Below are 27197 nucleotides of genomic sequence, written 5' to 3'. Positions count from 1 at the left end.
GTTCAGTCAGAAACCCAACTCCCACATTTGTAGCCTCCTTTCGTGTGTTTTCTTTGATAGGAGACATTTCTGTGAAGGAGGAATTTGCTGTACAAAACTATGCCAAACAAGGACTTGTTTTTCTCAACTGTAATTCGAGGCTCGGAGTTGCTCAAAGTCAAATTAGCAGCGCAAATTGACAACAGGGACTTTCCTCTGAAGAGGAACTTTTGGCGGAGCGTAATGCCATCATTTGACGGTTTCAGCTGTAGTTTTTGCAAGCACGTCACGATTCGCCTATTGACATTGGAGCAACGTTGCAAGATTGTCACATGGCAAGAAGTTATTCAGTCCCTGACTATCCACGACAAGTTACTCAAACAGGATCTGTTCTTGACAAGCCACGCTGCAGACAGCCTGCTACTAACACCAGTGATTACAATAAGGAACTCTTAGAGCAAGCGGGGAAAGTGTAACTGCAGGGATACTCTGGAACTCAGCATCAACAAAAGCTTTAAGTTTTTCTGTCCCCCGACTGGAGTTCACGAAGCTTTCTGGCCGTGATGGCCAGAAAGCTTCGTGAACTCCGCTTCAGGTTGTTGAGCATCATAATATTCTGCTTGATGCCTTTGAACAACTTGATATCAGTACAGTACAAGCTGTATTGCTCTCCAAAGAATCCGCTGAATTGAGCTTTTGTTGATGCCGACTTCCAGTGTAGCCCTCCGGATAGACTTTCCCTGCCTGCGGTTACTTTTCAAATGTAATCTGTTACAGTTACAAGTTACCTGCTAAAAATGTAGTTAGTAACGTAATCCAAGTACCATAATATTAAAGTAATGTAACTGGATTGCTTTTGGATTACTCTAATATTGAGTATGGTCATGAAGACAAGAAGCTACAGCGCGTAGCATGCCGCTGGACTCTTAGCTCAAACTTTCGCTCCGAGTAAGTTCCAGTGAATACCGGTCGCCATTTCCTCCTCTCGTCCGTGAAGCTTTTTCAAACTGCCCGCGTTTGGAGGACACGACTAGTCAGTTCGTTCATTCCCACCTCCCCAACATGTAGCAACGGTCCCACTCGCGCGGGCGTGCACGCGCTCTCTTTCACTCTGTCGCTCTGTCCCTCTCTCTCTCTGTCCTTCTCTCTCTCTCTCTCTCTCTCTCTCTCTCTGTCCTCTCGCTCTGTCTGTCTCTCTCTCTGTCTCACCCTCTTTCATGCTCTCTCTCATTGTAGAAATTGTAATCCCTCGAAGTAATCCCCATTTTTAATAAATGTACCTGTAATCTGATTACATGTTTCTCCCTGTAACTGTAATGGAATACAGTTTAAAAAAAATTGTAATCTGATTACGTAACGGCGGTACATGTATTCCGTTACTCCCCAAGCCTGTCTAGGAGTTTGATGTTTTTGTCAGTGGTGTTGGTAGCAGGCTGTCCGCGGGGTATCTTATGAAGAATAGATCCGGTTTCAAGAAACTTGCTATGGACAGCGTAAATTGTACTACCTGTGCGTGTTGGGGTAGTGTGACAGCCATAAAGGTTCTCAAACTGGTGGACAACAAACAGCCATTCAAACCTAGACAAATTTCAGCCCTCAATGAAAGTCTATGATTGACTGATGGATGACAGATCTTCTTAGTGCTGCCAGACAAAAGGCGGGAACAGACTGTTTAACTTCAGAGGTTCCACCGTATCTGTCTTCCATCTCAAGGTAGACGAAGGAAATGTTTGTGTTAACATACGTGCTCCATGGTAAATGCATCTGTGCTCAGTTGATTTGCTGACACAGTGTCACAGGGAATTCTCTTATAGAAGAACCAGCTGTGTACAAACATGTAATAGTAATTACAGCCAGACTGGTGTTTTCACAGTCTACCCACTATGCTTGTATTCCTTGCTATTCATCTCAATGTGCCTGAATTTATATCATAACTGCAAACTTTTTCCCCCCCGAAATTCAGTATTTTAAGGATGGATTAAAAAAAGATGTGTGGGTTGTAGGTGAGAATCAAGAAACAAATCTATTGAGTTGATGAGTAATGTGATTTGCCAGGCTACAAAATGGTGAAACAAGGTGCGGCATCATCCAACACTTAAGAAACGCTCAAGTTTTTCTATCTGTGTGCTCCCACCCACCACTTCCTTCCGCCAGCTTGACATGGAACAATAATGATTTGATTCAACCTGCGCTGCCCTTTTCTGTCTTCTTTCATTCATATATAAACTTAATTCAGCCCTAGTTTATTATTACTTGCTGCACACCAATTGTTTAATCCTTTAATATGTATATTTTTTAAATCAGCTCTGGCAAGTAGGAGGATGCAGGAAAGAGTCGAGCTCCTCCGATGTCTGAGTGGGCTTCGTAACACAACCTTTGACCTCATACCATGAGGGGATACAGCTCAGTTCAAATCAAATAATCAACCACCACCAAGAAGAGGAAGAGGAGGAGGACTGGCCGAGGATTGATGGGGCCTTTTGATCGCTGGCTGTAAGGGAACAGAATGGCAAACAGTTAAAAATTTCCAGAGCATGAATAACTTTCGGTATGTTGCAGGACAGTTGTTCACCACTGCAAATTATTCATACACCCATTTTATATACTGCTTATATTCATTAGTGTAACGGGTGAACTGGAGTTTATCGCAGCTGACTTTGGGCAAGAGGATGGCAAACCAACACATTTTTAGGGATTGTTTTATGGAATAATGTAGTTGCACGTGGGAAAGGAGAGCAACAGTCACTGATAAACTTGTCTGACTTTTTTTTTTAAGCTTGTTGTATGGATAACAGTATCCTGAAGAATTGCCTCAGCCTGTACACACAACTATGACAAAAGTGTTTGTACAGTTCCGTTTCAGCAAGAAAAAGCCACAATAGTCGCTGAAATAAAATTTCCCGCACAAATATTTTTGGTTGCTGGCATTAGGGAGCTATTTGAAGTCACATAAATTGTATGCTTACAAACATAATAATGACGCATGCAAAGTGAAGAACACCCACAACTCCATGCATTTAATTGTAATCAAAGGAATACATTTTAATGGCCCGCACATCTACAAGTATAACTAACAAATCTCATCCATGTGATATTTTTCAGTTTGGCCAGTGACAGGCATCACAGTCAATATTTGCTTGTGCTTAATTTTCGCAACTTGGACTGCGGTCAAAGTCTATTTTTAATCTGATCACTTTCATCATCTGGGATGTCAGCTTCAGTATATTATTTAATGACGGTTTCATGTCTCTGTCGCAGGGACACCTCACGTGGCTCCCCACTCATAATCTGATGCCAATTAAACATGTTGTAATGTTACGATAATAAATACTGAAGAAATTTAGGTGAAGAAATTTAAATTTTTAGGGGGAAAACTTTCTTATCAGATTTTTAAATAGATATACAAAACATCAACAAACATTTTGAGAAATTTCCATTTTAAGAAAAAAAAAACAAAGTTGTAATCCAATGTGTTTCAGGTGTAAGAATTGTCCAATTTGACCAAGTGGATTTGAAAAATGAAACTTTATTCTTGTAATATTACCAAGATCATGACTTTGTTCCTGTAATACTACCTCCTTCAATTCTGAAAAATATGCCATTCTTCTCTTAAAGCAGGATGTAATCTTAAAATAGTACAACTTTTTGTTCTCAAAAACAAGACTTCATTCCTGTATTCCTTGTTCTTAAAAAAACAATACACATTATTTATGCAGGATGTCAGATTTAGGATACACCACAGTCAGCCCAAAGCTAAGGTAAGCAGGAGTATTTTGTTTAATATGTTTGCGGCACCTGTCATATGTATCATACAGAATGTAGGGATAGATTTTTAAACTTAATTTATTGCAAATTATTAGCAATTATAAGGTATGGCTTGTGAACCTCTGGACCACTGCTCTATTCCACGGATTAATGACGATGTCATCTCTAACGCCACTGCATTTTATTAGCAGCGGAAGAATTTGTGTGTGTGTGTTGCTCCCTGCTGCATAGCTCACAATCCTGGGACGTGACAAAGTAACTCGCTCCTTCTCCCTGTATTTTCTCCTTTTATTCTTCCAACCTCTACTCCAATTTCTTCCTTTGCCTTACTTACTCCCGCTCCATCATTTCCTGTTGACTCACCAATGAGCAAGAACTATTATTGGACTATTAATTCAGCAGAAAATTCACCACACGCCACCACTCGCCGCAGCATGTCTCTGGAAAAGAAAAAGAGAACCAGATTATGAGGAAGAATTCCAAAGACCCCCCCCCCCCCCCCGAAGCTTGCTATAACGTTAAGGTGGATGGATTTTACCACAGTAGTCAATAAAGATCCAATGCTCTGGGCTGTTTGAAGATGTGTCATAACTGATATAAGAGGAGGAAGTGATGCCATGGTGAGGTTAAAGCCCACGTAATAGCGTGGGTAGCATATGCCCCCATGTGCGAGGGAGGGCTGTGCTGGGGGGGTGGGGGAGGGGGCGCTCTCTGACAGTTGACTCATTCAAAAAACAGCTTGTGACTCATAGTGCAAGCTCCTGGAGAAAATCTGGCATTTTGTGTGTGTGTGTGTGTGTGTGTGTGTTTTGTTGTGAGGATTGAATGACTCGGTTAAGGATAAGAGAACTCCAGTTTGACCTTTAGCTTTGTCTTAACGTGCATGTAGGTTATACGTACTGTACTTGTATCAGACTCGATTGACGGACAGTGTAGTGTAACCCTAGTCAGGCATCAGGTCAAAGTTTGCGGTGATTCAATCATGACATCATTGTGCTACACACCCTTCTTGCCACTGCAGACCTGCGGAGCCTGTTCTAAAAAGTATCTTATTTTTAGGGTATGCTCCAGGTTTTATATGCAGTATATTCTGTTCAATTTAAGCGTCTATTTCAAATTCATGGTTTATAAAATATGTGAAATTAAAGTTAAGAAATAAAACATCTTTGGTATACAATGTACTGTAGCAGGAACAATACAACCATTTATGGAAGCCTTATAAATGTATGTAAAAAAAACAACAACCTAATTTAGTCTTTAAAAGGCATAAATGAGAGATCAAATTCAAACATCGCACTGGCACTTAAATAGTTCTGCAAGTGAAAAGGTTTTCAAAATGTTGCATGCAAGTCATAGGCAGCAAATAAATGGAAATTGTGAAATATATTTTCACTTGTAACACGATGCTTAACTTCCACCACTTTTCAAATTGTTTACAAAAATGTTGAACCAGTGATTTGACTACGTGTGACCCTGATCATCGAAATGATCAATCTTAATATGCATTGTCTCAATCCAATCATTGTCCTTTATATAGTCCCCTATAGTGTCTTTAATTGTATATTTTTACTTTTTAGTACAGTATGTCAAAAGTAATTATACTGTGATTATTATTTTGTTATACATAATTGTAAGGTGGAGGAGGAAGAAAAGTGAGAGAAAAGAAAGGCATGTGATAGATAGATAGATAGATGGATGGATGGATGGATGGATGGATGGATGGATGGATGGATGGATGGATGGATGGATGGATGGATGGATGGATAGATAGATAGATAGATAGATAGATAGATAGATAGATAGATAGATAGATAGATAGATAGATAGATAGATAGATAGATAGATAGATAGATAGATAGATAGATAGATGGATAAAGAGCGAAAGAAAAAGCGATCCTTTCACTACCGCGCAGTATATCCAAGAAAGTGAACGACGACGTCATCCACCCCGGTGCTCTGTATCACAGCGCCTCACGCTGTGTAATAAACGCGGAAGTGAGTACACAGCTGGCTCATGACGTCACGACAGCAGCGCCCACCGAGCTCCGACATGACGACCGCGTTTATTGTCAACATTGACTTACCGTCGACGTACAACGTGACCTAACAAGAATATAACCCTCCTTCGTGAGCCCAACGATAACAAGTAGTTAGATATGTTTTGTTTTTTCCCGAAACCAACCTCCATTAGCTTCACGATAGCTTAAAATCACTACAATGGCGAGGCGGACGTGCACTCAGTGGACTGTTGGACGTGATGCTACGTGAGTTAGCAACCTGAGCTAACCTGCAGGGGGAGACAAAGCAGCATTATCAGGTCGAACCCAACTCTTTCCCCCCATTATTACTTATAGATAGATAGATAGATAGATAGATAGATAGATAGACAGATAGATAGATAGATAGATAGATAGATAGATAGACAGATAGATAGATAGATAGATAGATAGATAGATAGATAGATAGATAGATAGATAGATAGATAGATAGATAGATAGATAGATAGATAGATAGATGGATGGATGGATGGATGGATGGATGGATGGATGGATAGATAGACGGACAGATAGATGGACGGATAGATAGATGGACTGGTGGATGGATGTGGCCAGTTAGGACGAAAAGGGAAGCTTTTTTTTAGTGGTATACAAAGTGTCAAAAGTTCCACTACTAGCTTCACGAAAGATCAATTGAAATCCCCCTTTGAGGTATTCCCCTGGAGTCAAAAACATTTCTTAGCCTTTGCTACTAAGCCTTAATAGAATAATGTTAATGTTGTTTCCTGGATAACCCCCTTGACCGTGGGAACATAAAAATGAAAAAACAAGGAGCCCAGTTGGTTGTGTTGGGAGGTTGATGGTGATGTCCGTCTTGGTCAGGAATTGTTAGATTCTCAGGGGATTGTAAACTGGAGCCTGTCATGGGCTGCCTGGCCACAATTTTCACCTTTTCTCACACACTGAAGCAAACATCACACAATCTCTTTGTGAACATGCAGGTTGATCATCTGTCTGGCCAATGGAAAAACTTGTAAGTTTGGGTTTGAAATATATATTTTTTAAGACCAGTATTGGAAGTTTTCTGATAAACCTCGTAGAATGACATATTGATCAATTATTATACACCCCATGTGTACTGTGGGCGATAGCGCATCCAACTTACTGTTCTCCAGCCTTTCTGTATGGATTTTGCATGCCACTGCATTTGTGTGTTTTTACCAGGCTTCCTCCCACGTCACAAAAACATGCATGTTAGATTCATTGATGAACTTTAAATTGTCCTTGGATGTGAATGAACTTTTTGTTTTTGTTTGCTGGCAACTGGGTACACTGTGTAAAGTCCACAAAGTCCAACAATGTGCTATTAGTCACATATTCTACAGAACATTTGGACAACTAATTTAATGTGAATGCACGATTATTCTTTTATATAAATGATTTTTTTTATATAGATAATGATATTTTTAGTATATTCTTGCCACGTAATTTCAAATAACTACATAATTTAGCTTTGCACCTTTGAAATGTCAACTTTATTCACTGGATAGACAAAATCTAAGTGTAACCACGTAATTTCAAATAACTACATAATTTAGCTTTGCACCTTTGAAATGTCAACTTTATTCACTGGATAGACAAAATATAAGTGTAAGACATGCAAAAGTACTCTACTATCATTTTGAAAGCATACTTTAATCCAACCAACTCATGTGTTCCTTTTCAGACTGGAGGCGTGCCCTCACTCTCATGAAACATGAAACGGTCTGCCCGAGGTCGATCACAGGAGGAAAATCGTAAGTGACATCACACACAGGGACTTTGATGTTTCTTATTACATAAAAACAAGATACCAGATCAGAACATCTGTTGTTGTTGTTGGTCCAGTATCACAGTATGAGTGTTTAACTGATCCTACTCCCTCATAAAATAGGCTTGGCAATGGCTTGTCCGTTGACCTTTACATATTACAGATACCTTTACACATGTAAACATAACTTGCAGCCACATTATTGTGGCTTGTATCTGTAGAACCTGACAGTTTTGCCCTCTTCCTGCCTCACAAAAACAAACAAACAATTATAAAGAATTATCGTGTATGATTAAACTACCTTCTTGTTTTTAAATGCAGCTGAAAATGACCTGCACAAATTAAAGCTACAATATCGTCAAGCTTTAAAAGACAAACAGGCATTCAATGACAAAATTCAAAGCCGCCTCCAGAAAGACAGGCAAGTGGGTTACTTTTTTTTAAACAACCCTTACTCCTTTCTTATGTCCATGTTCCACTTAAACATAAATATTCTGTGTCCTTTTGGCTTGAGGTGCAAGTGTATTTGCCTTTGTCCTTATCTGAGCAGCAGGGAGATCCAGAAGCTCCAGACTGAACATGACGAACTGTTACATACCCTCACCATCGCTCAGAGTAGTTCTAACCAAAAGAAAGAAGTCAATGATTCTCAAGATCTCGATAACCTTTTGTCCAACGAGGAGAAAATAGAGGATGAGCTACTATCAAACAAAACTAGACTGGAGTCTTATAAAAAGCAGGTGAGAACTGTTGCGCTAAAATAGTTGCTTTAACACTGCACAGTGTCATGCGAACATCCCAACTTTGGCTTTCTTTCCAGATTGTAGAATGGGAGAGAAAATTAGTAGCACAGAGGGGGGGGACTGCACCGCATAACACGAAAAATGAAGACACTTCCATGAAGGATATCGTGTTGAAAGAGGACAAACTGTACAAGGTTAGTGCTTCATCTACAGCATCCATTAGTGAGCACAGAATCCAAAGATGAAAGCAGTGCCGTTTTCTTTTCTCTAGGGTCACATATGCTTCAATGAGCTGATGATAAGGAACGGTCAGTTAAAGTCAGACATAGATTTTCTGGAGAAGCAAAAAAACGACTTTCTGCAAGTTCAGCTCCATCTGAAAAAGGCCAGTCCCCTGAATGCTCCAGTTCAAATGTTTGTGTAAAAGACATGTAGTTGTGTTGAGCACCGCGTTCCTCCATTGCTCCAACTTGTACCTTGTTGTTGAATAGCAAATGTATGATGTTGCCTGTTTTGTCTCCTCCAGGAGTTGCAATCCATTCGCAAGGAAATTTCTGACTTGAGCGCTATGTGTACTAAAGCAAACACTGCCAGGTGAATACCTCTTTACATTTCATTACATTTGTTTTTGTCTTTAGCCAATGAACCACTTTAATGATTATGTGAGTTTATATACGTATGTAGATCTTTTTTTTATTTATTCCAATAGTAAGTGAAGGAACTATTCTTTGCATGAAATATAATCACTAAAATATCACTATAACAGTTTATGTACCATATTTACCCACCCATCCATCCATTAGGTGTGTGAGTAAGCTCGAGCCTTCGCCAGCTGACTTTGAGCGATAGCTGAGGCACGCCATGGACTGGTCACACATAGAGACAAACAAACATGCACACTTCAACAATTTAGACAATTTTAGAGTCTTCAATTGACCTAATGTGTGTTTTTGGATTGTGGGAGGAAGCAGGAGTACCTGAAAAATAATGTGTATAGTTGTCATGTTTTTTTCCAGGTACTCTCGCTTCCTCCCACATAAAAAAACCATGTATCTTTTATAAAACAAACTTGTTAAAGAGATCGTTTTAAAGTTACATACATTTACGCATCCATCTGAAAACGTTCACAACCTTAACTGATTTATCACACTCTACTAATTAAAGTCGGAAGTATTCAGAAAGAAGATGCAGTTAACCCCATGCCTTGTACCGTTGTGGCAGTGCATGAACAAAACACAAAAGGTTTCCACCAAACCAACCCCTTTTCAACTGAAGCTGAAATTATTCATTTTCACATAAATAAAATATAGTGTCAGTGCGACCTCCATTGGACTGATGTAGCCACAACAGTTTATTTTATTGAAAAATTGCAAATACTTCTGCTCTATACTGTATTTATTAACTGGCGACCAGTCCAGGGTGTTCACGTCCTCTCACACAAAGTCATCTGAGAAAAGCTCCAGCTCACCTACAAGTACAACCAATTAAATGGAAGTGAAGTGATATGGTCTACAATTTCTTCTTATTGGATGTTAAACCATTCAACTGTTCACTAACTGTGATGTGGTGACACCTAGCGTTGCAATCCAGGTAAAGCAGAAGAAGTTGAAGGAACAAAACGCTCAGTTTGAATCTCAGTACACTCAAACAACAACCAACTTGGAGCATGAAATCGCCACGCACTGCAACCTTGAGGCTATGCTCAACGTCAAGAATGCTGGCGAAGTGGGCTCCGACCGTGAGAAAGGTGAATCTTTGTGAATATTTATGTTTAAAAGTCGTTGCTCATGAACATATACTATAAGTCTGAAGGTAAACACTCTAAAAAATGCCTACAGCGGATCTGTTGGAGCAGCTACAGAAGTTGGCCTATCTAGAAGATACCATCAGGAAAATCCTGATAGAGACGGGAGAGGATGACCTGGACATATTGCTGGCCAGTTTCTTAGGATGTAGGTTAAAATTCAACAGTGATCGAGAAATCAAAGTATGAATTTTCCTGAAAAGTATTTTCTGCTTTTCTTTTGTACAGTGGAGGAGGAGAACTATTCTGTACTGAGCTTTGTCAACTATCAGCACTGGCACGTAGAGGACATTAAACAGCAGATCGCTCAGGTTTGCCCCGCTTATATTCAAGACTATGTCAAAAGTTCAGTTCAGTTGTCATTTGATTTGACGCAGCACTGGCTTTGTTCCCTCCCAAAGATTTACAAGGCGAGTGAGCTCTTTGTTGTTGAGCAGAAACAGCAGGCTCAGGACCGCCAAGCTCTTCAGGTGGCCCTTTCCAAAAAGCAAGAGACGATTGAGGAGCAGCTGTCCGGCTACGAAAAGCGAATTGACTGCCTGGAAAATATCGTAGATGGTCTTAAAAAAGGTACAGCATAGCAACCTGAACAGTTCCCGGCTGTCTTTGCTGATGATGACAAGCATGATGTTCCCTCATAGGGGGTCAACATGGCTTAATTTCAGAAAACTACGACCAATCATTATCAAAATTCACATGCGCATATCTCTTTATGCCCACAGTAATCTCTGAAAAGATGAGAGCGATTGACGCGGTATTTTGGATTTATTAGGCATCTACTCTCGTGCACAGAGGTGCACACATTTGTCATGTCGCTTAATGAAATCCAAACTATTGAGCCGATCTTATTGCTATTTTAAGAGATTGATGTGGGCCTAAATTTGAGATGTGCAAGTCAATTTTGGTGGCAATCGTAGTTATAGCACGTAAAGCTTTTCATAATGAGCGTCTATGGGGAGGAAGGCTGAATGTCAATATCATCCAAAATACTGTGATGATTGTTTTTATATTTCAGAGGTTGAACTGGGCATAAGACGTAGAGATGTGTGGGTGAATATTGGTGACCATTCATAAAAGTTTTCTGACCTTAGGCGACATACACACATTTGAACCGTTTTAGACGGCCCCCATTTCGTTGAGTTTCTCGTGGAAAAAAAGCACCCTTGCTTCATTCTTCTGTGATGGAGTTTTCTTGTACAATGCTAGTTTACACGTCGGCAAAGGTGATTTTAGGCAAATGCTTGAGATACAGTGCAATATACTCTGCGATCCATCTTGCTGAAAGCTGAGATTCCTGGTGATGACGTATTTTCCATTTTTTGGTGAAAAGGGTCCATTGCCGTCTGGCAAACCAGCTTAAAAGTGCATTACTACCACCAATTGATTGCTGCAAGGAAACCAATGTGAATCGATGGTGGTCAGGTTTTGCCAAGTTTGCTGCTGTCACATATTATTGGATGTCTGAAACGCACTAGCATTTTCAATTTTTTGCTTGCATCTGAAGACCCAAAAAAACTTTGTGATATTTTAAGTCGGGATTATTTCAAGGCACCACTAAATAATTCAAAAGTCCAGCTCATCCGTGACCCTAGTGAGGATCAGTGCTCTCCTTTGCCATCTTCTTCGTTGGACATTTTATAACACATAAACCATCAGTTAAGCATATCCATGTTGTTATTTTTCAGGTGTTCAAACGTTAGTTGACATCACCAGTGAAAGTACTGATACAGCCAGCACAGTGAGTGACAAAGACCTGGATGAGCGCATGACGGCGTGCTTGAAGCTGGTGGAGGAAAAAGTCAACGACCTCCTAAATCTGCAGGCCATCATTCTCTTCCAGGAGAGTTTAACACAGTGTGTACGTGCACTTCTCAATTGATGTGTCCACTTGCACACATTTTCTGGTGTACACTTACTGTACACGACAGTGCTCATTATTGAACTTTACTGTGCTTTCTCGCTATCAGGAACTCGTTAGTGATGGCTTTGGTTCCATAGCGGATCAATTTCGAGGGAAGGGGAATGCTCCAGCAGTCAACCTGTCCGCCACAGCTTCAACCCCACCGCCTGAGTAGGTCTTATTACATCAATTAATCACTACCAGACATGACACACAAGGACCAATTATAAACAATGTTAGTATATAGACAGTCATTGATTGAAACACCCCAAAAGTAAAACAATCTGGACTTCGATGCTAACATGAATAACATGTAATTGGAAGGAGGGCTGGGCGAGTAATCAATGATTACTTACCATCTCACCTGTTAAACTTGATCACATGAGAAAAGATTATGAGCGAGCTGGAGTTAAGGTGTTAGGACTTTCGCACCAGCTGAGCCATGCAGTTTGGCAGATTACTTCATTCATGTTATATCGGTTTGCACACGTTTTGACAAAAAATATTTTTTTTCCAAAAGGAAACACTTATGTGAACATTTTAAGTAGAGATTTATTTATTTATTCATGACTGTATTTGTATTATTTCTGTGGAAGTGGATTTATAGTCCCAGAAAGGAAAATGAGAGCAAAACTTGGTTTGAATAAAATCATAATCATTTGCTTTTCATATAAGCAAAGAAGGAAAAATGACTAAAATCAGAACCCAATTGCATTTTTGTGATTTATTTCTATTTTAAACCCATATCCAAGCTCTAGCTGCAACTTGAAAATGAGCATAATAAATCTTGTCAATAATACACTCACGATATTCATGAAGACTTGATGCTGTATATTGTCCAACGCGCATCAACAAAGTACTTAGCAAAAGGCTGTGAACTTTTTTCATGTTGTCGCTACGGGGTGTTGTGTTTATTTTGGAATAAGGGTGTAACCCAAAGACAAACACTCTCCAGAAGAGTGGAAGCTGTTGTACTGTACATGCAAGTCCTTTCCTTCCTCGCTTTTTTTCTCCTCGGCTATTTTAGGTGCATTTATACAAAATGTGTATCCAAGTTGTGTTTATTGATCATTTTCTTGGGGCAAAAAAATAGACCAATTAAAAGTATATTATGTGATATGCAGTGACGACAAAGCCCGGAAAGGCAGTCGTTCAGCAAGCAAGGGAGCAAATGAGAGGTTGCCTTCCCACAGCAGTACATAAGTGGGTGAGTATGTGAAGATGACCAGCGTCAGGAACGTTTATTTTATTTATAATTGCATTTGATTACAGATATCACTAAAATCAGGCTTTCGTCTTCAGACTCCGAGAGAAAGAAGACACGAGGACCAGGGGACTGAACTTGCACCAACAATGAGCTGCTCCGCATTAGCCATTCATGCTTGGATGATGGCAAATAGTGAGGCTGGTCCTGATGTGCAGATGTTTCCATGTGGACTAATGCAGCTTTCATGCACATGTTCACTTTCATGGATCCTATGCAGTGTTTTACACCGGGCCCAATATGAACTGCTCTTCCCAAATTGCGAAACGGCCTGTCAAAGCACAAATCCGCAAGTGTGGACTGTGAAAAAGACTTTCAAATGGAACGGTCAATCTGTGGTTAACAGATTTACATTGTGTGATGAGGCTTGTACTTACAGCCTCAAATTTCAAGTAGAATGGAAGGCAGTGGAACTAAAGAAAAAGCAGTTAATGGTTATGAACACAATTACATGTGTAGCTCTCTTAGGCACTCGATTCATAATCAGTTTTAGTTCAACCGTAGACTTCCATTTAGAGGGCAGGTGCAAGATTACAAGTTCTTAAAGAAAAACAGCAACAGGATAGAACAATAAAACCTCATTTATTTTTTTATTCTGAATGGCTTGAAGGCAATTCATAGCATATTACTACATGAGTTAGGAGGGGGGATTAGTCTAAACAAAAAAAAACAGTGTAGGGAAAAATGATTTGAGTATCAATCAAAAGAACTGTTTTCATAGACAAAAGATATGAACTGCCCGATAGCATTGAGTGGACATCTTGCACAATGAGAAAGTTGATCTGCGGCTGTTGAGAGTCTGACCTAAAAGGGTGCACTCACACACCTTTGTGTTTCGCATTCCTTATGACAGGTGATAACAGCAAACACTTGGTGACTCAGAACTTTTGACTAAAGCTGACACGCTTCATCGTGTCGTCAGGCTTATGATTTTAAAGAACAGTTAAGAAGAAAAAAAAGCAAACATGGCATTAAAAAGCCATTAATGTGTATGTACATGTACAATCTGACAGTCTTATTCAAGTGTATTGCCTTAATTGGGTTTATATGAGACTGCATGTCGCAGCCAGTTGACTTTCAAACTAATTAAGCAATAATTGAATACAATTAAATACTAAACACGGAAGTATTACAAGTGTACCCTACCACACTTCCAAATAAATAAATAAATCACCTATTTTTACAATCGGATCAATATTTTTAAGAGCTCATCTAGAGTGGTCGAAGTGAACCACCCTGCTTTCCCTTCGAGATCGCTCTGCCTCAAACACCACCAAGTGGCTCTGCAGAGTTTCTTCCGGACCACAAGCGATGAGCGATGGGTCGTTGTTCTGCGTGCGCAAAGACAAAAACCATGTCAGTTTTAACATGAATTACTTGCGCGTGAAAGTTAGTGTGCCGTGACAAAAGAACTTTCGGAAATGATATGAGAACCAAAGAGGACTCACAGTCACAGCAGAAATGAAGGAGTCTATCAAGTAGTAATCAGCTTGAGAGTGTCCAGGCAGGCCAAAGTTCTCGGGGTAGTCCGCGTTCACCACATATTTGGAGGCTTTCTGGGTCAGAAAGTCAAATACGCGAATCTCGTCGTCTTTAAATGTCAACTCGCCCTGAAAAGTAATACACAAATTGTCATTTTGTATACATTTGTGATATACATTAGATTGTGTAGATCACAATTGATGTTTTTTGTACCTTGCTGCCATAGATAGTTGTTTTTCGTTTGCACCTATCTTCAGTGAAGGCCACCATTGAAAAGGCTGCAGTCAGACCACCTTCAAACTCCATGTTGACAACCTGGAAGAGTAACAACAGGAAAATGATTGTCATCAGGCCAATTAGAACCCTTTTGATTTTGAATGGTTATCTCGTGAACTAATTTGACCTCATCTAAACTTTTGAAAACACTTTTCTAATCTTGTTCCCTGTTGAAATGAATGGAATTGCCATCAATCTTTTCAAGCCTCCGAAAAAGAAACCAAACAAAGTTGTTTGTAAAAAACAAAAACAAAAATTGCACTCTCTAATAATATACTTTATATAAATCATACAGACATGACAATAAAATTCAACAATTTTGCTACTTTTTTCGTTGCTTCAATTCAATGGTCATTGTGCTGCTTCTGGAGTAGGTGTGTGCGCTTGTAGTTTATACCATACTTTATATCAAGACGGTCTCATCTCCTCAGTAGTAGTTCTTTGCAGAGTGTAATGAATATACTGTATATGATTGTGAGTATTGTAATGCTACAGTGAGACCAAACGCAAATTAAACTATTCTCGTGATGCGGTTACATATTAGGTCAATGCAGATTGCGTAGATAGGTGTATGAACTAAACACATACAAAAATTGGTTTGATATGAACAAATTATCACTAAACCTAAATAAAACAAAGTTCATAGTTTTTGGTACTAGACAAACCACACAACAAGTCAAAATTATGGTAAATTTAATTGAAATAGAAAGTGTGAAAAAAAATTTTCTTGTAGTAGTTATTGATGAAAAACTATGTTGGAAGTCACACACAGATAATGTCAAAAATGATAGGGATACTCTAAAACTAAGGATGTCCTGAATAAGAAATCATCATACACATTTTATTGTTCATTATTATTACCATATCTGACCTACTGTGTGGAAATTTGGGGAAACGCATATAAAACAAATACCGATACCGTTTTCAAACTGCAAACAAAAAGCCATAAGAATTATAAATTGATCAAAATATACAGAACCAACTCATTTTCAATTTATTAAATCAAATACAATACATTTTTACGACTTAGTTAAATTTAAAATAGCACAAATAATGTATAAAGTACACAACAATCTACTCTGCCACAGTACTCAGAAGCTGTTTGAAATTAGAGTCCTTACAAGGGGTACAAGTGTCGACAAAAAAATTAAAACGAACAATTATTAAGCAAAGGTGTGTTTCTGTAAAAGGTGTTAATTTGTGGAAAGATTTTGGAATTGACCTAAAAATATGTCAGTGAATTTAAAAAAAAATGTTTAAAAGCAAAGTTTTAAAAATGACTTAATTCAGTCATGAGCTGTTAAAATTGTATATATGCTGTAATTTCTCTGGATGTATCAGTAAGTGTAATGAAAATTGTATATGTGAGAATGAGGATGATGATTTATAAATGTATTATGGTATATGCCTATGGATTTCATGTACATATGTCGCTGGCAAATGTCCGTATGTCAAAGTTCACTTGTATATATATGACTAGGTTTATACATTTCCTTTTGTTGAAATACAAACCCTTCAGATATCAACATAAAACGAATAAGGGGTAGGACTAGAAACGTTTTTAACTTCCTCCTAACCCTTTTGAACCTATAAACTATTTTCTTTCTTCCTATTCTTGTTTTTCTTTTTTTTACTTCAACTTATATTTTAAACTTGTAATGCGTTTTCTTTGTTTATATGTTCAATATATATATATATGAATCCGGAGCGGGTGGCACGATTAACGCATTTGAGGAGACTTGAGTGGTGGGTGAGCACATTCGCTCAAGTTGGTGAAGTTAAAGGACAAGGAATTGGAAAACCAATATAGGACAAAAATAATTGCACTCTGTGGAAGCTGTACAACACGGCCAGCTTTCAACTGGGACAGAGTCAAAAAGGAGCAGGCTTGTAGAATTGTGAACGAGGAAGTTGGAGTATCTGGTAAATGTATTTAATTTTTTACAGCTTTAGAACTGTGAACCAAGATAGCATTTAGCCTCAATTTTAGCACAACCACCCGCTTCCTGACTGAGTAGCTATCTCCATATGTATTTTTTTCTGTCAGGGGACAGACCTGTTTTCTGTTGTGGTATGACATGCATGAAGCAACTACTTTCGTAGTATCCCGTAAAAACAACGCAAGAAATACGGGGTCAAAGAGTCGTTTTCAGTATGAATGTAGCATATATTATCCTACGTGTTGCTTGCTCTTCCATTTGTTAAAATATCCATCGCTTAAATACCGAAACACCGATGCTATTCGTTAGCCTGTCTGTAGTGTTTCCCATTATCTGTTAGCCAAGCTAGCGGCTTTAACTCACATTTGTTTTGAATACTGTACACAATGTGTAATTCTCTGTTTTATGTTTGACAGTAAGCTTTGAATGAGAATGGCAATAAACAGCCTGAGGCCTCTTTTTCTGAAGAGATATTTACTTTATTAGCTACCAAACTGCTTATTTTTTGTGAAGTGAATTGAGTTGAGTTCACTGGCACCATACAGGGCTCGTATCGCAAGTTAAGCTCATCAAAAAAACAGAAAAAAATTGAATGAGGGCTTGTGTCACTCATATCTCAAGGCACCGCTATACAGTATTATCAAGTTTTCAACATCAACATTTCAAATTCAAGGTTTTTTAACCTGGTTACTGCAGACGTCGTTGTCGCATTCATAGACACATCGGCCGTACGGTCCAGTCCTCAGAGCCTCAGTTACCGTCTCGATGTCTGGGAAAGAGTTGGGACATATGACTGACATTGGCCAGCCAGTGTTGCCCTAAGGAAAAATAATAATAATGATAAAGCATGTCAAACAGGCAAAATGAACAACATGTGCTACCATGATCACCTTTTTCACTCTGTCCAAGTAGATTTTGCTTGCCGAATAAGGACAGGTGTCCTCTACTGAACAGTCCAGGCATCGATTACCAGCCCCTGTTGGCTAATATGAAATGTCTCACGTGTGCATAAAGAACTTACTTTACAATCGCATCTTCATATTCCTTTAGTTGAGAAGAATACCTTGTGTTCCGGACGGAAGTGGCTGACGCAGCCAAACGACGTCACTTTCAAACACCTGCAACAACAAGCTGTGATGTCATCTATTCCCTTTTGGGTGGCAAATGTCTTCATGTCATCTAGTCAACTGCTACAAACAACAAGTTGGAGTCATGGTGGCAAGGATGGACCATTCGTAGTCTCCAGTGCTGCATTGAGAAAAACTCGGAAGTTGTGAATTGTGCAAGCCACCGTAGCCACGGAGCTGACTGTCGCCGGCATTGGAATGAAAGGTAAATAAATACGTTGGCAGATAATCTGAGCAAGAATTCTGAACAGGAGTGGGGCAAAGTATGGAGCCTTGTGGCACTCCTTGGTAGACTGAAGAAAGAGACTTCTCAAATGTTCTATGGATGGTGACAAATTCTTTTTTTACTTGCGTTTTCCGGCCCATTGATAGATCAGGTCAATGTCGTGGCACGACTTGGCCAGAAGAGCGAAAGAGCTCTGTGCTTCGTTCCTCCAGTTTCCACGGACAAAGGAGTGAGCAAAGTGATGAAAGCCAATCTGAAGAAAGGGGTCGATCGTGAGTGTGTGTGTGCCCAAACATAGTACACAGTACATAACCACATATTCTTTATTCCTGCTTACTGGCTCCAAGTGCTGAATGTGGATCACATCACCAATGACGCCATTGTCTATCAGCTCCTGGAAGAAGAAGACATTTTTAAACGACATAATAAAAAGGTATTATAGAAAAATATGAATAGCAATATCCAGTAATGAATTTAAACTATACTGAAGAAGTGATTTTTGTTTTTGCTCATGTTAATTAGTTACTGTAGTATGTGAAAAGTACAGTTACACAAGTTAGGGACTGTTACTGTTTAACTACTCAAGGAACATTCAATTGTGGCGTAAGGTTGTAAAGAGTTATAAAAGTGGGAGCATCTCATTCAAGCAGGATGTGTTTTTCTGTCTCACGAGCACAGGATGTGGTGACATCGCCCATGGACACGCTCTCTTATGGTAATAAACCGAGAAAAAAAGTGAAGAAGAATGAATATCGATATATTATTATTATCTATTATGACCTAAATCATTAAATTTGTTATTTGGTTGTTAAATTATATAAGCTATAAAACACAGATGGTGAATCCGAAATCTTCCCAGGCACTCTTTTCTTCATTGCCAAAAACAATTACCTCAATTTTATTTTGGTCGAGTTGAAGGAAACTAGTTCATCCAGTTATTTGTATTTGACAGTGACACAATACAACTGTAGTCACTGCTCCATGATAATCAACCTTACAGTTCTAAAGAATTTGACCCAAGGGTAGCATACATGAGCTAAACAAAAAGGGTCCAAGGAGTGACACTTGAGGGATCCCACGTCATGGCCATTTGATCAGATTCAAAACTTCCAATGGTCACAATATAACTCACGTCCTCTAAGTCGGACCGGAACCATTTTAGGATTGTTCCATTTAGTTCTACCCAAGTTGCCAACTTTCAACGATAAGTGATCTATATTCCAGCAAACTTTGTGATATATATATATTTTTTTACAAGAGGTAAATGGCAAAAATCAAATCACCTTTATCTTGCGGATGGAGGGATCGTATCGTAGAACATGACCCACACACAGCATCACACCGCTCTGAGAGCACGCCTCCACAACCTCGATGCAGTCTTCAGCCGTTGTCTGAAGTCACAAGCAAGTGTAGAAGATACATTTAACTCATTCACTGCCATTGACAGCTATAAACGTCAAAAATGTATTTTAACTATTTCTATTAAACATTTTTTTTCCACTTTTGTTAACAAGAGTATGAAAATCTAGATTTGTTTTATTGTACATTTAGAACAGATATAAAATTTCGGATTAAACGCGAGTTAACTAGTGAAGTCATGCGATTAATCATGATTACAAATTTTAATTGCCTGATGCCCCAAATTTTTTATGTTTTATTTTCTTTTTTTTTATTCATTCACTACCATTGACGGTTATAAACGTCAAAAATGTATTTTAACTATTTCTATTAAACATTTTTTTTCCACTTTTGTTAACAAGAGTATGAAAATCTAGATTTGTTTTATTGTACATTTAGAACAGATATAAAATTTTAGATTAAACGTGAGTTAACTAGTGAAGTCATGCGATTAATCATGATTACAAATTTTAATCGCCTGACGCCCCAAATTTTTAATGTTTTCTTTTCTTTTCTTTTTTATTCATTCACTACCATTGACGGTTATAAACGTCAAAAATTCATTTAAATTATTTCTATTCAACATTTTTTTCCACTTTTGTTAACAAGAGTATGAAAACCTAGAATTGTTTTATTGTATATTTAGAACAGATATAATATTAGTGATTAATCGTGAGTTAACTAGTAAAGTCATGTGATTAAATTACAATTAAAAATGTTAATCGCCTGTCGCCCCCAATTTTTTTTAAATGAATTTATGGCAGTGAATGAGTTAAATGACATACATTACAACAAGATGCAACAGAATGAAATGAGTGATTGTGAATAATGAAGCCAGGTGGTCCAGCAGATTGCAGTTTTTTTTTCTTTGTAATGCAAATGTTATATATCATAAAGCAGTAATTCAACTGGTGAATTGATGTTATTTCTACATTCTGTTATTCTGGTCACATTCAGATTATGTGCCACTAAAGAAAATGCCTTTTCCTTGAAACTGCTTTTATTATGTCTTGAAGAAATAAAGCCTGCGTGGCCTTGAACTTTTTAAAACTTGAATTAAAAGAAACTGTTAATGCCCTCCTTGACTTGGGCCCCTTGGCACACTCAGTGACACCAAGAGTGTCAAATTTAGGCTTTAAATTGGACAGTGATTTGAAATTGGATCTGCAGATTGGTGTAGTAAATAAAAGCAGCTTTTTAAGTTGAGACGTTTGGCAACGATGAAGGCATTTCTTTTACAGCAGCACTTTGAAACTGTAATCCATATATATATCCATAATCATATTCAATTGTCTAATTATGTTTTATGTTTGATTTTTTTAATTCGTATTTATGTGCAGCACTTTGTTTCAGCTATGGTTACTTATTGCTTTCTATATAAATGAGTTAAGAATTGAGTTGATCCATTTTTTTAATGTGTAACTGTTTAATAATACACATGCTCCTTTACACGGATGAGCGTTTCCCGAACTGGATTGAACCAAGGCACATATTTTACTTAAGAGAAATTTCAACGGCACTTGACCAGACACGTCACAAAGAAAACTTTATCTCTCTACCTTCGGCCATCTAACAATAACATAAGACAAATGTTCTGCCTGTCACTACATTTACGTCAGGGGTATAAATAGATGAATTTAGGAGATAAATAATCATTTTCATTTCATTTACAGTTCAAGACAATGGCAAACATCCATTTGTCGTGTAGCTGAAATGGTATTCAATTGCCACGTTGACACTTACGGCCATTGGTTTCTCCAGAAGAACATGGTAGCCTTTCTTTGCAAAGGCCACTGCAGGCTCCTGGGACACACAAACATACAAACATACAACAATGATACGGAATAACAAGAGAGCGGGAGGACAAACCAGTACCGATAATAGTATTATTGACCTTATGAAGGATGTCTGGAGTGCAAATTAACACGGCGTCAGCACACTTCTCTTTTTCAGCTAAAATACGCCAGTCTAGGAAAGGCAACATTGAAAATGGAACAAGGAACATAATCACTGTCAACATTTCAAAGTGTTTCTTGTTCACCTTGGTACAGGTTCTCATCCGCAATGTTGTACAGTTGTTGGAACTTAGTGCGGGCAAATTTCCTGGGATCAGCTACTCCAACAACCTGCAATAAGATTTGGAGTGTTACTGCTCTATTGAGCTCTCTGATATAATCGAATTGGAAGCAATGAGCAGACTCACAAAGGACACAGTCCTGCTCACTGTTATTGGCACCCCTTCATTTTTTGCATGATCTTGACAATATTTTCAGAAATCAATGGAAATGTACCAATTTTATATCATCAGGACCTTTTAATTGGATGTCCAAAGTAATTCAACAAAGGAAATTTGTTCTCAATTTACATAATGTAATGCCATCTCTAATGTAATTTTTCCACCATTCGCACCAACCGTCAAAGACTTCTGTCATCAATTTCTCTCTTCCCCCCACGTCCACGGATGTTCTTGACAGTTCCATGCTCGTAAAAACTTCTTAATTACATTACACACTGCTGAAACAGGGCTACCAAAATCTTTGGCGAAGGCTCTATACCTTTTAGAGTTCTTGTGTTTATGAATAATTGCACTTCTGATGTACTCAGACAGCTCCTTAATTCATAGTTAATTCATAATTGGGCACAGACAATTTAGAACAGGGAAATCTCGTTTGTGATTTACCAAAGGTGAGTCCCAATGTGTTTCCATACTGATTTACAGGAAAGGGTGCCAATACCAGTGACAGAGCATATTTTAAGATTTCTATTTTTTCCAACCTATTGTTTATTGTTGTAAATTGATTTTTTTTTTTAATCATTTGGTCTTTAGAATGAAACACAAGTTTGCTGTAAAAATAAAATGATTTACTTGATTACTTTTTTCAGAAGATATGTAATTTATAATAATTTGTAATGTGTTATTTCAGAAGTGTGTATCAAACTGGTAGCCCTTTCGCATTAATTACCCAAGAAGTACCTCTCAATTTAAAAAAAGGTTTTCCCCCTCTAGTACCTTCACACGGTCAGGATGGATGATGGAATAGTGGGAGTAGATTTCCCCTCGACAGCCTGCTCCCACCACGATGACGTGAACAAGTGCACCCATATCGACGTCGCCGCCAACCTTCCGCACTCCTGTGCCTGTCAAGTCGATATATTTCTGTGGTAAAGTCGGTCATAGACAAGCCCCACCCAGTTGCGTTCAGTAACTCCAGGTTTGGTTAGGAAAGTTGGATATTTTACAATATTCATAAATACGTCCTTTTTTCTTTTTTTTAATCACTTGCCCTCGCTATAGCCGCCAGAGACACTAGTGTGTAAGGCATTCTTGAATGGTTATAATAAACACTATCACACGAATATATGAGCATTGACGGGTTGATTCATCTCGTGGTTTCTGCTTAATACGCTTGGTAAAAAAAAAAAAAATACTGAAAACGAGGGAGGACAATGTATCCACAATGGGTTGCGACCAGTAGGCTAATACACGAAGCCATTCCATTAAAATAATGTAGGTAACATCGAGTATCTGAGATAAAGTTGAAATAAACGATTACATGAACGTACCAATTGGATAGCAACGAGATGGTAACGTTTGCCAATAAAAAACACAGAAGAAGAAAAAGCGCATTCGGGTATTTCCGGTTCACTTCGTCACATTCGTACAACGAAGGTCACGTGACGCCATTTGTTAAACATCGTGAGCGCTCGCAAGTCTAGTTAGCTAATAGCTACAAACATCTGCCGTGATGCTAGCTAGCTCGTGACTCCGCATTTAGTTTCGTTTTACAAGCTGCTAAAGTGGTGTAAGCGAGACACTATTAAGCCACAAATGGCTTTTTAAGAAATCATACAGCTGCACCTGTGGGTTTTGCAGCCTTTTTTAACTACTCGGCAAAGAGCTACTGTCTGGGTTTTGAGCGTTAGCTAGCCACCAAGTTGTTTCCCAAAACTGCGAGAACTTGAACAGCATCACCATGAATGTTGACAGCGCTAATCAGTCTGTCACCACCGGAGCTTCGTCTAACGCCACGACGTCTTTAACTTCAAACAACTGTATCACTAATGAGAATTCGACGAGCAACGTCGGCAGCAGCCCTGCAGTTGCTAGAAATGGTAAGGCAATTCTGGAACTCGGGTACCGATTTAAAAACAACATTTTAAGTAACTTTGGCTCAATGATCACAACGTTTAGTGCGTACATTTGCACACTTCATCCAATCTAAATGTGTATAAAACATGTAGATTTACGATGATTAACCATTATAGGCATTCATTTAGTAATATATTTTGTGGTGGTGTACAACTGCAAACCCGTGTGCTCCAAACATCCGGAAACCTAAAATATATATATATTTCCTTATAGTTTGTTGCTTTTAATATCGCTTTAAAAAATAAAAAATAAACAGTGGTAGCATAATTTTGCCATGAGCAGCTCTGATTTCCTGCCTGGCTTCACTCCCTTCTGTGTCATTTTAAGAAGTTTTCATTTTGTTTTGCCACTAAAGAAAGGCTATTACGATCCCACTGTATGTATTAGGGGTGGCAATCTTTGAATGTCTAACGATTCGATTCCGATTCCAAAACTATTTTTGATTCAAAATGATTTGATTGACAATGATTTTTGCTTCAATTTACAGATGTTCAAGGAATCGTAATGATCTACTCCAGTCTAACTCGCTAATGCTAACTAGTGCGCTACTCGCGGCACTTTTATCACTCAAAAGAACGGCTCCACGCTGCAAAAAAACCCAACTTTTATTGGAATAACTTGATCGTGACTTTTTCCTTCTACTCTCTAATATGGCTACAATTTAACAGTGTATCAGACCTCGTAGAACCGCACTGCCCCTAAGTGGCCAAATATGGTACAACATGAACAGCGTTCCCAACAAAGGGAAGACTGTATACAATTATTTAAATAAAATCAATTTGGGGACATTTAAAATCTATTCTGAATCGTACTAAATGAGAATCGATTTTTTTGGGCACACCCCTATTATGTATGTTATATCGCAAACCACTCTTTATCTTTAGTTGAGGACTTACTGTATTTTACATTGAGCAGCTAGCCGTGACAAGCTCACCGTATTGTGAACCACCCAATTGACAATTCCCAACATGTGATATTTCCGCAATGCAGACGCTTCCTTTACACATTGAAAACAAACTATGTATTCATTGTATTGCTTTTGCCTGTGACTAGGATACAAACCAGGCAGATTGTTATAGTAGCCAAATGACATTTAATCACATTTTGAAATCAAAATAATCATCACAAATAAAATTACAACAATCCAAAGTCCAATGCTTTTCAATGGACGGAGAGGGTTATTTCACCGACTGACAATAAGTCTCGCCTGCTCGTCAGACTTTTGCTGGAATCTTCAATCATGCTGCTGTTCATTGTCAAACCGACTGGTTATCAGCTGGTGGCCACCGCTAGCTTTTATGGTTTACAGAAGAAAAAAAACACAATTAGGTTATTTGCGAATCGGAAGGGATTTACCTTTGCCTAAAATACTTTGTTAATAAAACAGTCACCTGTCTTGCAGCTTCCACCACAGCCCCAATGGTGACTACATCATCGTCATCATCGTCAGACTCATCTGTACCCAATGGAGTTTATGTTCCAGGTGGCATCACTAACGGAGACATAAAGCCCGCCACCTCCACAACCCCACTGGCTGACTTCGTCATGCAGCTGGAAGAGTACACTCCCACGGCAAGTCTCGCTTTCTCGGCCTCCGTACTACACCGATTGCGACCCAAGCATGTAAAAGTCAAACACTACATGCAACTTGACTATTGATGTTTATCAAGCTGATTTCCCAATTCTGCATTCTCTAAAGTCGCACACAATCCAGTGAGTAAAGCTGGTTAACATTGATTTGTTACAGTTAAAAAACATATTGACCTTTTGAGCTATTAATCTATTTTTTCCTTCAAGTTTGGATTTTGCGTTGACCTTTTTTTGTTTGTTTTGTCAGATTCCTGATGCAGTGACTGGCTACTACCTCAACCGGGCAGGCTTTGAAGCATCTGATCCAAGAATGTACGTTTTTGATTCTGGGAATTGTTAAAAACTTCAGTGTGGGACGTTTACAGTATATCAACTTGGAAGCCTCGTCAAACTTTGTATTTTTTTTATTTTTTAGAATCCGTTTGATCTCCCTCGCCTCTCAGAAGTTCATTTCGGACATCGCCAATGACGCGCTGCAGTACTGTAAAATGAAGGGGACTGCATCGGGAAGCTCAAGGAGCAAGACGAAGGTCTGTTTCTCCCTTTTCTCCCATTTCCCCATGCTTATTAAAAAATGTGCTCCCAAAGACGTATGTATATGTTCTGTTTTAAATGTTCTAGGTGTCCCAAAGACGTGTTTATACGTCTTGTATGGTTTTTTTTTTTATGCTAGAGTATACAGAAGGCTTTGATGCAGCCTCTCAACTGCAAAGAAAGGTTAAAGCAATGGTAGTTATTACAAAAACGGCCAACAGGTGTCAGCAGAGCAAAATATATCAACCAGGGCCATGTTGAAAAAAAAACTAAATTACTCACAATTCTAAACAGATTTGTGAATAATGATGAAACTTAGCTATATTCCAATGCTAATTGCTGCAAAAGGGAAACCGATAGAAATATAAGTTTTCCTGATGAAAGAAGAGACTCTAATCTTTCTTTTGGTAGATTCCATGTTTTTATAGCAATAGAACACCAGTGTTTCCCATACTATGTCAATAATTGGCCACCACCCAATAAGTTTTCCAGAAAATCTATCAAAAATATATTTAAAAATAAACGTGTCGCGACAGGATATACCGCATGTAACGTTAGTTCGCCGTCACTCACTTGTGGATCTGAGGCTAGAGGAGACATAGTAACAGGACTGAGGTTTCTTGAATACAAATGGGTGAATGGAAAACCAACTATTGTTTTGTTCCCAATAATTTGATGTTGTTCTAATGTTTTGTCCTGTTGATTTACAGGATAAGAAGTACACTTTGACAATGGAGGACCTGGCCCCTGCTCTTTCGGAATACGGCGTCAATGTCAAGAAGCCCTACTACTTTACATAGAATTGTGTGTTCTTTGCTTTAGTTAGTTGTAATTCCTGGCTAACCCACTAGTTTGTCAGCATGCTAATTTCAATCACAATGCTTTGGTGCAGCCTTGACACATTTTGAAGTCATTGTTTATTATTATGGTTCCACTCATGAATTTTCTTTGTAAACGTGTGTTTTATTGTATAAATAAAACCATAAAGATAAATGTGGGTGTCTAGGATGAGTGTTTGCATCATTCAAAATTTGATCAAAGTTGAGTAGAATTTTCCGGTCAAGTTGGGAGTACAGTATTCATAAAGTAAGATTCAGTACACAATATTTGGGAGGTGGTTTATAATAAATGGTAATATTTGTGATATTTAGACTTACTGATTCACAATTTGGGATTTCCATTCATCCATCCATGCAATTTGTGTCGTGCTAC

The 27197-nt window shown here is 38.5% G+C and overlaps 3 protein-coding genes and 1 long non-coding RNA gene across 12 annotated transcripts; 2 read left to right on the top strand and 2 right to left on the bottom strand.

Moving 5' to 3' along the window:
* Positions 1-2193: 2193 nt before the first annotated feature.
* On the bottom strand, positions 2194-5709 carry LOC147178700 (uncharacterized). Its single transcript, XR_015094258.1, has 3 exons — positions 5651-5709; positions 4108-4184; positions 2194-2470 (listed from the first exon to the last, which is right to left on the bottom strand). It is a non-coding gene; the product is annotated as an uncharacterized LOC147178700 (long non-coding RNA).
* A 49-nt stretch (positions 5710-5758) lies between these two features.
* Positions 5759-18959, top strand: LOC147178699 (outer dynein arm-docking complex subunit 1-like). Of its 8 annotated transcripts, none has more exons than XM_086068052.1 (18): positions 5759-6008; positions 6743-6774; positions 7468-7537; positions 7873-7972; positions 8102-8291; positions 8372-8488; positions 8566-8679; positions 8821-8888; positions 9872-10041; positions 10133-10246; positions 10327-10409; positions 10500-10668; positions 11784-11956; positions 12066-12169; positions 13123-13205; positions 13271-16943; positions 18011-18292; positions 18460-18959. In XM_086068052.1, exons 3-15 carry the CDS (start codon positions 7498-7500, stop codon positions 13199-13201), a joined length of 1521 nt encoding a protein of 506 aa, XP_085924178.1. In that variant the 5' UTR covers positions 5759-6008; positions 6743-6774; positions 7468-7497; the 3' UTR covers positions 13202-13205; positions 13271-16943; positions 18011-18292; positions 18460-18959. The 8 variants fall into 8 exon arrangements, with proteins under 8 accessions (XP_085924178.1, XP_085924174.1, XP_085924177.1 ...); XM_086068048.1 differs by having other exon boundaries at positions 5759-6061; XM_086068051.1 differs by lacking the exon at positions 6743-6774.
* On the bottom strand, positions 13832-23351 carry LOC147178698 (uncharacterized). 2 transcript variants are annotated; one of them, XM_086068054.1, is made up of 14 exons: positions 23276-23351; positions 22722-22849; positions 21753-21837; positions 21606-21679; positions 21455-21514; positions 19597-19704; positions 18651-18707; positions 18436-18566; positions 18024-18078; positions 17851-17943; positions 17644-17778; positions 14958-15059; positions 14711-14872; positions 13832-14593 (listed from the first exon to the last, which is right to left on the bottom strand). In XM_086068054.1, the coding sequence occupies exons 1-14, from the start codon at positions 23337-23339 to the stop codon at positions 14471-14473; spliced, it is 1377 nt and encodes a 458-aa protein (XP_085924180.1). In that variant the 5' UTR covers positions 23340-23351; the 3' UTR covers positions 13832-14470. The 2 variants fall into 2 exon arrangements, with proteins under 2 accessions (XP_085924180.1, XP_085924181.1); XM_086068055.1 differs by having other exon boundaries at positions 22722-22868; positions 23276-23310.
* On the top strand, positions 23335-26978 carry taf10 (TAF10 RNA polymerase II, TATA box binding protein (TBP)-associated factor). The gene is made up of 5 exons (XM_086068056.1): positions 23335-23824; positions 25264-25433; positions 25699-25763; positions 25867-25981; positions 26696-26978. The coding sequence occupies exons 1-5, from the start codon at positions 23686-23688 to the stop codon at positions 26783-26785; spliced, it is 579 nt and encodes a 192-aa protein (XP_085924182.1). The 5' UTR covers positions 23335-23685; the 3' UTR covers positions 26786-26978.
* The last annotated feature ends 219 nt before the right edge of the window (positions 26979-27197 follow it).

The sequence above is a fragment of the Leptonotus elevatus genome, chromosome 2, assembly GCF_054856555.1.
Source record: "Leptonotus elevatus isolate MCC_2025b chromosome 2, RoL_Lele_1.0, whole genome shotgun sequence".
NCBI classification, from domain to species: Eukaryota; Metazoa; Chordata; class Actinopteri; order Syngnathiformes; family Syngnathidae; genus Leptonotus; species Leptonotus elevatus.
Note: the sequence above shows the minus strand (reverse complement) of the source record. Positions and strands in the feature narration are given on the sequence as shown.